General features: G+C 44.5%; 1 protein-coding gene across 1 annotated transcript in view; it reads right to left on the reverse strand.

Moving 5' to 3' along the window:
* Nucleotides 1-5,757: 5,757 nt before the first annotated feature.
* The window catches only part of SIK1 (salt-inducible kinase 1), a 98,612-nt gene continuing 92,650 nt past the window's right edge, over nt 5,758-11,719 (reverse strand). Inside the window, exons 10-13 of the mRNA XM_009891383.1 lie at nt 11,318-11,543; nt 10,347-10,622; nt 9,570-9,801; nt 5,758-8,769 (exon numbers count right to left, since the gene is read on the reverse strand). Of these exons, the coding sequence (XP_009889685.1) occupies nt 8,349-8,769; nt 9,570-9,801; nt 10,347-10,622; nt 11,318-11,543 (1,155 nt within the window). The 3' untranslated portion in view covers nt 5,758-8,348. The remainder of the gene's footprint in view (nt 8,770-9,569; nt 9,802-10,346; nt 10,623-11,317; nt 11,544-11,719) is intronic.

Consider the following 11,719-nt stretch of genomic DNA (forward strand, 5'->3'; position numbering starts at 1 on the left):
CCTCTGGAGACCACACCTCCCACCACACGTTGGACTCCTGCTAAACAGGACCTCCTTCCAAGCAGCAGTCAGTGTGCAAAGTGGGCTGAGTGGCCTGAAGTCACCTAGTCCCATCGGACCTCTTGTTCGTCTCTCGTGGGAACACAACCCACCGGGCCACATCGTTGGGATGCCTACAACTCATCGGGTCTGTCGTTTGGCGATTTACAATAGAGATCTGAGTAATTAAGAATTAGAGCTACATTTCTGTGTCAAAGCCATTATGAAGGCATCGCTGTAGCCTTTAAAAACCATCTTACCTCAACTAATCCACAGAGAAGCCTTTCCTCCCTGCAGGACAGAGATCCACCCTTTCACTCCCATATTTAATTGAATTCAAAGTGTCCAAACCTCCTTCTGCTGATCATTCTTAAGCCCCCACTCCAAAATTAAGACCAGTACCCCAGTTTTTCTCAGACATACCAATAAAAGGAAAGCAGTGTGGATCAGAAAACTAACAGCCTGATCTGTCCAGATTTGCAGTTAATTTGGTGGCTCTGTGTCCTTGTTCCTGTTGCGCTCACTTTCCATGAACAGAAAGCAAAAATGTTCATGGAAAATGGATTTCAAAGGCATGTGCATAAGTGTTCCTGGAAATCTAATTTTATGTTTTCAGTAGAAGCATCTGCTACCATACAAGCGTTGAGCAGGAAAAAACACTAAGACACATAGCTGACCACTGCACAACTACCTTCACTCTGTCCAAACAACAGAGAGTGTGAATATATCCCAGCAAACGTAAGAGTAATGTTGTTAAGCAAGCAGGACAAAGCAGCTAAAATCAAATGATTTGCTACTTTTTTTTTTCATGTGTCATGAGCAGACGGGTTTAAAGCTCAATTTTTGCAAGATGTTGCTTGCAGGAGGAGATCTGTTTGGAAACCCAGCAGGTGGCTAGGGATAATGGGTGTGAGAGGCCCTAAATACCTAAATCGAGTGTATAGACTAGCTCACCAAATGATTATGATGTTACTTTACGAGAAAATGGGAAAGAAATGATCAGCAAGGATAGGCAAAAATGCACTTAGCTAGAATTTCTGAAATCCCTTCCAGCTCTTGACTAAGACATTTTTGTTGTCACAGAATAAACCAAGGACTGGTAAAAAAACAGTTGCCCAGGGTAGCGGAAAGGGACGTAAGACAGCAGAGGACTAAAAAAGCACCCCAGCGTGATACAGGAAAAGCTCCATCAAAAATAATGAATCTAAATTCACTGCCTCAGTGGTTGAAGAAACAAAGGATGAGATTGTCTAGCTCTGGAGGTCAGAACCTTAATGTGCTGTTAATAGCATTTATATCATAAAGCAGTGTCACTTCATTAGCTTTGATTTAGCAACGCCAGTTTACATCAGCTGAGGAAGCGATCCATAAATTCAACTCTGCATCTCTGTAAGTACGGCAAAGGAAAAACGGCTCGGTCATCTCTGGAGGATGTAACGAGGGGCCCACTGGGCTTACCTGGGCAATCCCTGGTGCCCACCCTGCTGTCCCTGCTTTGTCACCTGCTTGTGTGGTGCAAAAGGGACAGCATGTGGTCTGCGGGTCTCAGCCGCAGACCCATCTGTCCACTCATTGGTAGTTCTCCTCGATTTCATGCCCTACTCCAGCCCCGCTCCAGTGGCTGGCTGCACGGGAAACGAGCCTCGGAAACTCTCCAAAGCTCAAGGGTCAGTAGAAGAGATTTTAGGATAAAACAATAAAAGCAATATTAGCAGATTTCTGCGACCAGACGGTTTCACTCAAGAGCTCTGAGGGAACTCAGACTTGAAACTGCTGACCTATTCAGTACAATACCACAGCAGCTGTTGAAATGGTGAGGCACCACAGGAATGGAAGGTGGCAAATGTTACATTCATTTTTAAAAAGGGCTTTTAGAGGCCATCCAGAGACCTGTGGGCTGGAAAGCTGGGCAAGGCAGAATTGACAGAAAGTGTAACAAAGAGCAGAATAGCTAGATATGTGATAGAATGGGAAAGAGCAAAGTTTGTAGAGTGAGAACTCAGGTATCGCAAATCCATTCGTGTCAAGACCTGGGTAACTCGGCATATTCATAAAAGATCCAACTGCATCCAAGTGGAGAGTGATCTCAGAAAACTGAATGACAGGTTCATGAAATGACATATAAAACTCACCAGCAGCAAATACAAAGCTAGGAGTGCAAGGAAGGCCAGGCTTAACCATACAAGGACCACGAGGGGCTCTAAATTAACATCAGTCAGGAAGGAAAGCTCAGAGTCACCGAGTTTGCTGAAAGCTCCAGCTCACTGCTCAACAGTTGCCAAAGAGGAAAAAAAGAGCTTTAGGAATGACTACAAAATGAAGAGAGAACGAAAAAGTGACCACTTGTAGGGTACCCCTGCCTCAAACACAGAGTGCAGCTCTGCGTACACCAAGGAGGGTGTAGAAGAATCATTAAAGATACAGAAGAGATGGCGCAAGGAATGCGCAGTGGTGTCCATAGGTGGGCAGGATAGCTACAGCAGCATTCTTCTGCTTGGTCACCTCAACAGAGAATGGATGTGAGAGAGGTCCCAACACGTCCTGAGCAGCATGGAGGTGTGAAGAGGAAAGCATTACTTGTTGTGTCTGCTGTCACAAGGGAATGGCAGCACGATGCATTCTGCTGGGCTGGAGGTCAAACACAAAGAAAAGGAAGTACTTCTTTCACATCATGCAAAATTGAATTATGGCACTCGTTGTCACAGGATGCTGTGAGGACCAGAATTATAAAAGAATTCCAAAAGGGGTTAGCCACATTCTTGGAGGCTTGATCTATCTGCAGCTGTTAAACACAATGACCCAGATGCCAGTCAAAAATTCCCTTAACCGCAGTCTGCTCTCTACTGAGCTGGTAATACCACAGAGGGATTGTGCTATGCTTGCCCTGTCCTTATAGCCATTCCCTAAGTGTCTGCCTCTGAAATGAGCTACCTGATTAGCTAGACCTTTGCTCTGAGCCTCTATCACTGCATAAGACATTACATATGATATAAGATGTATATTAAGAAACTGGAATTTATTGCAGGTGATGATCAAGTTTGTTCACCTCACATGAATGCCTTGCCTTTGGCAGGCGATAGTGCCTTGGGAGAAAGGCATTTCTGTCCTAAAAATCTACCTATCTATCTATCTATCTATCATGCCCCTGGCAATCTGTACCAAAGACCAGCTCTTTCCTGATCTCCCACAGATGCTCTGCTAAATCCATAAACCATGACAGTGGATTACCTTTATCATTGATTTAACTGTCACCACTAAAAGTAGTTAGCGGTCATGAAATAAGCCAGCAGCCGTATTCGAAGCAATGTCCTCCCAAGGCACATATTTCCTTTTATTAGTTCTTAAATTAATTCTCCTTCATTGCATGAAGCATGCCTTATTCTCACTTTGCAGGATGAGTAAAACGAAAGCACTGATCACTTTCTATCTCATGCACCATAATTTTGTACGCTCAACTGCTCTCCCTTCTGCCGCTTCTCCTTTGCAGCTGACACGCACCAAGATTACACGACGATGCCTTTCACCACGAGGAAGTCCTTTCCTCACCGAAGTGTGACTGCTGCTCTGGAGACAGCCAAGGAGAAGGTGGTGGGTCTGGGGACGCACCAGTTATGCATCGCCTGCCAGAGGGCAGGAGGAGAGGGACAGGTGAGAATCCCTTGCTACCACGGCTGGACCACGGTGGCACCAGGGTGCTCGGGTTGGTGTCGGCACTCGGCTTGCTCCATGCAAAAACAGCCGGTGTTTTTCATTGCTAGCAGTCTCACATCTCCTGCCAGCTCTAAGCATTTCCTTTTTTTTAAAAAAAAAAAAAAATACAACAAGGTTTGATCATTCACTTTTGGGGCTACGCTGAACTTGCCAGCATCTGTTCCATCTGAAAGGGGGGAAAAAACACCGATCCCGGACTGGGAAAGAAAGGAAAAGGAACTAGGTACCAAGTTGTAATGTGAGAAACGAAGCCAAGAAAAACAGCATCTCCAGAGATATTAAAGACAAAAACAAATGTGGTAAACAGGAGCAGAGACAGATTTCAGAGGAAAGGCAGGAAAACAGTGACTAAAGCACCAAGAGTGAAACAGTGTATACATGGAAACTGAGTCCAGAGTCCCAGGGCTTCTTTGTTCTTGTTTTTCCTACCATTTCACAGAAATCATGATGCTGTCAAGATCCCTCTATACCCAAGGGTCAGTGATGTCAATGAAAGTTGGTGGAGCTGCACTGGTTTATATCCACAAAGAAGCAACTTTCTGAGAATTCACAGAATTGCTGGGGTTTAAAATAATGCCCTGAGAACCCAGTTGAAAACAGTAGTTGGGATTATTCTTAAACCAGGTCGTACTAATAGCTAGATTAAAAATAATTAAGAATACCTCCATTATTTTTTAATAGTTACAACTATTAAAACCCAACTCTGGATGGTCACATTGAAAACACAACTCTAGAAAAACATGTGCATGACTCTTTTCTACCAGTTCGAGAGCCATGGCAAATGCATACAGAGCTCTACAAATTCCAGCTCAGCAAACAAATCCTTTAGTAAGCAAAATAAGTAAATATTATCTCTGTTACCCCCAAGCTTTTGTTTAACTTTTTTTGGATTTACCTTCCCTCCACTTTCCCCTTCCTTCCAAATGTGATAGGTGGATTGGAAAACTGCAGAATGTGGATCTAAATTGAAAAATAAAAAATAAAAAATCCACCATTGTTCTTTAAGAAGAAAAAATCCTGTTTTTTGCTGAGCGATTGCCAGGTTAAACAAGAGGTTGCAAATATTTAGGGGTCCCTTTGCAGGTGAAACCCCTCCTCACCCTCATTCTGCCTGCATGTGTGGAATACAAAGCCTTAGATGACAGCCCAGGGCTACGCACATCTCTCAAAGGTGCAAAGGAAACACAGAGTGAGCGACGCTAAAACTGGGGAAGAGACCAAGGATCTGGTTCCGCAGCCTAAGCAGGACAGTCAGGCCCATCTCTCCTTTTTCCCTCTCCCCCTGGCATGACCCCACAGGCCCCTTTCCCTTCCCCTCCTTTTGGCCATTCCCTCTCCATCCCACGCTCTGTAAATATCATCTCCCCCAGCTTCAGTGCCAGAGTCTCAGTTCACAGGCAGCCACCTCGGGTGCTCTTGCTGGAGCCGAGGTGCACCTCCACCGGCAGCCCAGGCAGTGCGTGGTGGCAGCTTGTTTAAAGGCAGCCAAGGCATCTCTGCTGTGCAGGGCAGCCAGCACTGCACGCACATTCCCAGGCCAGCTAAGCCTGTACCTTTCCAGTATTTTTTTAATTCTCAAATTATATTTTAAAGGAGAAATTCCAGCACCCCTGGAATGTCTCCCTCCCTCTCTCTTCCCCTTTGCTCTTTTTCCATCACTGCCTTAATCTGGCTGGGGCCTCTTTCAGATCAAGGTGACACGGACAGAGTGCTCATCTGGTAACGACTAAACCACGCTTGACCATTTTCACTCTGTAGACCCCTCTTACTGTCAGATTTTATAACCCGATTACTACAGACTTGGGTTAGATTCAGACAGATTGCCTACCAGCAAAAGGCTCAATATCCCATTATCAGATTTGTGAGCCCGCCCTTCCTCTTCATTTAGCATGTAACAGAAAGTGTCAGTGATGTCCTATGGACTTTGGCTTTAAAATGAGTCTTAACTGTGCAAGTCATGTATCTATCAGAAGAAAATACTCCACAGAATCATCTGCAGGACAATAGTTTTAAAACATTTTTTATTTAAATATTAAATAAAACACATTGACTAATCATTTTGGTGTACACCTCTCATTTTAACATAAGAAATAAAATGATTGTTCAGTCATGATAAAAAATAAACTATACATCTCAATTAAACCAATCACCTAGTGTCTTTAAATACCCTATTGCATTGCAGTCTGCAGAACAGCACTGTCAAGATATCTACAAAAAACCCAGACTTTAAAAATGACCTCTTTCTGCTCCAGCAAGAATTCCAAAGAGGTTCTACAGCAATTGGAAAAGAAAAAAAAAAATACTATGAAAGTAAAGTGCTTGTCATTGCTCAGGACAGGAAACAAAAGAATCTGTGGCCTTTTGATCCATGGCATTGAACAAAACAAATATTGAAGAGGAAATTCTGTGTTTTAAGTATGTGTGCTACCTCTTACAAAACTGAAGGTAAAGTTGCTGCTTTGTGATGAGCTGGTTTCTTCTTGCCCTCCTCTCCAGCCATCTCCAATCTGTTTTTTGGATTGGTTTTGGATTGGTTTATTTTATTTTTTTTTAAACCACTACAAGTGAGTATAAGACTTTGGTGTTTTCTCTGCTGCAAGGCACCACTCATTACAGAAATTCAACTCAAGCAATTTTCTCTCACTTTGAAGCTTCCAGACCATGTAGCAGCAGTGGCAAGCTGGAGATGCACCAATATAGACACACAGATAAACACACAGATAAAGAGGTCGTTTATGGAGAGCCACAGACAGAGCCACATGACATCTTCAACCCTTCCTACTCCCACCAATTAACCTGGTCGATCTTTGGCTTTTTTCTTTTTTTAAAAAAAAAAAACAAACCAAAACAAACAAAAAAGAACAGGTATCCATATTATTTGCAAATGCGTAATACTGCAGGTTGCATGAAGCCAAGGTAACTTGAAGGCACCCTGTGTCACACTAGGGAGATGGGTCCTTTAAGCATTTAGACAGAACGCAGCTATTTTCTGACATTCGGATGGCAGCTTCCAGCCGAGCTGGCTCACTGTTTGCTCACCTGCTTCCAAAGTTTGCATGCCCTACCCGACTCATTTCTGTAGGAGCACAGTCTGCTCTCCCCTTTATACACGAGCGTAACTACTGTTGACACCAACAGAAGTCATGCTCGGCCTTGGAAGGGGAGCGGGGTTTATACCAGAAACACAAGATAAGCATATTACAAAATATAAAAAATAACTAGTGTTATATAGTTTTCTGCTTCCTATTTATACACATATACAGCATTAAAAACCATACGAAAAAACACCTATCTAATCCAAAACTTCATTTTGCTAATATGCCAAAAACAAACCAACCAAAAACAAACACCCAAAGATTGTGCTGTTTTACTCACTTTTAATACAGTTTTGTTCAGAAATAGCTGTACTCGGTTAGAGTAGAATTCTGTTCTAGCCTATTCCTTTTGTCTTTGTCAGTATATAATTATAACCTCAATATTGCACATTTCCCCAAGAGTCAGTTCTGTTTGGACCCTGATAATGAAATGCATAAAAACAATTAGCAGCGGAAATAACAATGTGCAGCACTAAGAAATACCCCTCAGGCAACTTTGTAGGCAATCTCCAGGAGGGCTTTTTAAAAAGAAAACCCTTCCCATCACCCCATCGGTACTAATGCTTCCCTCCTCAGTGCCTCTGCAAGAATATGAAAAAACTTAGCATTTATAAAAAGATTCCTAAAGATTATTCAGACTGACAAAATATATGCATGTGTGTATATGTATATATACACACACCACCCCCAAACAAACATCCCTGCAAAAGACCAGACATTATGCAATTTGGATCCCGGTATCAAGGGATACATTTTCAACAGATTACTTGCTTCTGTACTAATTAGAGGGGCTCTTTAAGCTTTTCCAGCTGATGTATCAAGCATGAAGTTCACAGTTTTCATTTAAAGTATATGTATCTGGGAGGTCTGGAATGGGGATTTTGGTTCCTTTAAATAAAATGAGTGTTAACAAGAGGAAAAAAAAACCCCAACAAATGGCAATGCTTCCGTTTTTGTCTTCTATGAATGCATAATGCTGCATGCCACTGGTTTTCTGTTTATTTTCTTTAAAAGAGGTAATCATCTTCACAAACCCATAAATGAATATTGTGAAAAAGGGAGGCTCTGGTCCCTTCTTTGAAAAGCCTCTCCCTGCTGTGTCACCATTACTGACAGCTGCTAATCTTGCATAACAGCAGAGCTGTATTGGTCTGACTTGAGTACAGTACCGAAGAGTTCTTCCCCAACCACATCCCTCCCTTTCCCCACAAATGCCCCACCCATCTTCCCCATCATTATTTTTCCTTTAAAAAATTCAGTTTCTATTCATATTTGTTCAGTGCAAGAATAGTAGAAGCAAAAAGACATACATATTGCTTGTTTCAGTTCTATAAAGTTGCTAGCTTTCTGAGCCAGACAGCCTCTTCACATACTTCAAAATTTATTGCTTCTGAGAGTCACTCGTCCACACGACACCAGCCAGCCATGGACTCACACTCGCCACGGAACAGTGGTGAAAGTTCTTCGCAACAAGAGCAGCGTAAGCTGTAGCAGCTGGGGTTCTCATTTGACCAGGACAAACTTCCCTAGCTGGTTGGAAGTCAGATCCTCCATCTCACAATCCCCGTGCTGCAGAGTGACAGCGTCATAGCTTGGAGACTGCGCAGAGAAACTCTGTTGCTGAGAGAAGGTGGTGCCTACTGGAGAAACGTTGCTGCTGATGTACAGGTGCGTGTCTAAAAGGTGAGCTGCTGAGGACACTGGTGACACGCTGACACCAAAGAAATGAGGTTGGAGCAGTCGGCTGTTGCCAGCAAAGGCCAGCTCAAACGAGTTCTCTCTTTGTAGCTCTGACAACAGAAGAGAATTGGATGCATTGCAGGTACCTACGCTATCAGAGGAGGGGACGCCATTTGTTGCAGATGTCTGAGAACTCTGGGGACAAGGTGTCTGGAGTAGCTGGTGATGCTGGAACTGGAGCATTCTGAACAAAATCCAAAGGTGGAAGAGGTTAATTTGCACTGCTAGGATCATTAATGTTTTGCTTCCTCCTTTCTCGCCCCTAACCCTGACCGTAACTTTCCCCTTCATTTCCTTCTCTCTATCAAACCTCTCCTTACCCAGCCAATACAATTAAAGCAAGATGACCATGCCAGGTCAATGTGTTTTCACTTGGCTTTTCCTCCTGTTGGAGAGGGCAACTATCACCAGAAAGTTATCTAGTCACCATTTGTCTGCTAATAATAGATGTTCTAGAGACAACGTGTGCAGATAAACCGGAAACTCAATTTTCCATCTTGCTTCTATGGGAATGAAGAGGTGCCATCACACATGACATTTGAGGCCACTGGAACTGTGCCTCCTTTGTGGGCTGTAACTTTTCCAAATTACAAGGTCTCACTTCCTTGCCATGGGAAAATTACAGGAGGAGGCAGAGGAGGAAAGAAATCATTCCCAAAACTAACAAAGAAAAACACAGCTTGCAATAGGGAGCAGTAATGTTTTCCCCCACAGTACCAAATTGCTTCTCAATTCAGCAACCTCCAAATATTTGGACGCTGAGATTTTTAAGTGGAACTGCACGTCCTGTGTTACGTATGCCAGCGCAGGAAGCCACAAAGGAAGCCAAGCAGTTTATCTGCTGCCACACAGCAAAGATGGAGGATAGGAATCCTCAGTGACCAAACTCCCCAACCTCTTTTGCTGTGTTTACTCCTCCTTGCTTGCCCCTAACCAAAATAAACCCAATGAAAACAGCAAAACTCCTCCCAGCCAGCTTCTCACCTCTGCTGCTGCAGCACCTCCTCCAGGAGGCTTCTTCCCTCTCTGCTGCTCCCACTGCTGCTGTACATGCAGGTGTTCGGCTGCGTGTGTTGGAAAGGGCTCATGGCACTCCTTGCTGCCCGAGATGAGGAGGACTGACACACCTGCCGAGCAAAGCCTTTGATTTTATTCAAGCCGAGAAACCCCTTGGCTCGAGCGTTCTTCCGCAGCTGCTGCCTAAAAGCCTTCAAGCCTGTGGGACATGAGGAAAAGAAATGCACTTTAATCCCCCTTAGCATTTGCCTAGGAGCCCAGTTTACAGATCAGCCTTTCTAGGCAGCTGCCTTCATTTGCGTGAAAACTGCACTAGAAGAGACCATGACTCTTCAGTTCATGTTCACCCCTCAGCCTGACGGTCAGAGCAAAATTTACGAAATCGAACAGGATTTGGGACAGCTGCACCCTTCTGTAGATGGACACATGCACAGCAAAGGAGAAACCTGACAGAAATCACGATGTTGTGCACTCGGTATTTTGGGACGAAGGCGGAGCCTACCATCCCACTCACAGCAGCAGAAATATCTTCACGGGCATACTGAATCAGTATCTGAGAACTAGGGACCTTCCTCAGGGCATCTGACTCTCCCTCAGGGACCGTGAACACAAGAGGCAGAATAACCAGGTGGCTGGCCTCAGTGTAACACCAACATGGGCAAGCAAGTATCCCTGCATGCTATCCTTTTCTAGTGGCAGTTGGAAGGGTGCAATCCCCCAGCAATAAAGCAAGGAAGACATTACCTTGAGTTAATGAGGTATCAGATGCTCGCCTTCCTTCTTGGAAACTGACAGGCAGGAGAGAAGCACCTCCCATGCAGCCCTGGGCTTGTAACACCGGAGCATCAGACTGGGAAGCTAGGAAGGGTGACGTCATCCTAGCTGTGGCTGGGCTCCCCGTCATTACTTGACCTGCCAAACAGCTGCTCAGGGCCACTGAGCTGTCATTTGAAGATGAAGTAAGGCAGCTGTCTGAACTAGTTCCCTCTGTAGGGCTTGCAGAAGAGGAAATGACTATACCTACGGAGGGGGAAGGAAGGAGAGAAAGAGCATTCCCAAGATGAGTACAGGAAGGAACAAACATGACATCAGAGCCTTCTGCCCACCTACACTGGCACTAATAGGCACCTGTGAACTGGAGAGGTGTCCAGCAACTTGTGTTGTCACAGGGCTTGACTCCAGCAAAGGGTCATCAATGAATAACCTAAGTTTTGGCTCCTGTCCAGCCAGCAGGGCTCTTCCAGCAACTCCAGCACCACCAGGCTATGCTGGATCAGGCCTACAGAGTTTCTTTAGCACAGCAGCTCTGATATAGGATTCTTTTTTTGTGAATAGTTTTGCTTGTTTAGTTCACGGGGTCTGGATGTGTAGCAAATACAGTTAGGGATGACCTTTTTTTTTTAAATTCAGGCACTCCACCTCCCCCAGCGCAACAGTGGAAGGAAGCAGAGAAGGGTTATGTCCTGCCTGTGAGAATGCACCCCTCTACAGTGATCTAGACGACATAAAACAGCGCAATGTCTCTTCGTTAAGGGCCGTACTTATTTATGGGAAAACATAACGGTGAAGGGTAGAGTACAGACCTCTTTTCTGGGCCTTCCTATTCCAGTCAAGGTAATATAAGTACGTATTCCCCAGGCATTTGTCTGCTATGGCACTCCTCTGTCCTTTTCCTCTAACTATGGACACCCTTCACATCTCCCAGACTTACTTACATGGAGGGGCATGCTGATAGAAATGAGTGGTCACTTCAGCCAGTGTGTGCCTCCTGCTGGTGTTGCTAGGGATGCGGATAGGATGGTCATATGCCTTAATTTCATCTTCCAGCTCCTTCTCTTGCCTTACTTCTTCACTAATGGTGGTCTCCAGGAGGCTGTTGGGGGAGATGGACCGGTTCCGGAAGAGGCTGTTGAAGTTGGGATCCACAGGAAAGAACACAGGCTGCAAAACATGCCAGATCACAGACTGAAGGGTGTTTTGCTTATTTCTGCACTACCTTTTAATACTCTTCAAAGCCCTGTGGCATGTCTTCAGTAGGCACACTGTTTTAGAGGCTACCTACTATGACACCATGCCCAAATGCCAAACAAAAGATTGGAGGGAGTCACAATTCCTGC

Source organism: Charadrius vociferus, unplaced genomic scaffold, assembly GCF_000708025.1.
Source record: "Charadrius vociferus isolate BGI_N301 unplaced genomic scaffold, ASM70802v2 scaffold298, whole genome shotgun sequence".
NCBI classification, from domain to species: Eukaryota; Metazoa; Chordata; class Aves; order Charadriiformes; family Charadriidae; genus Charadrius; species Charadrius vociferus.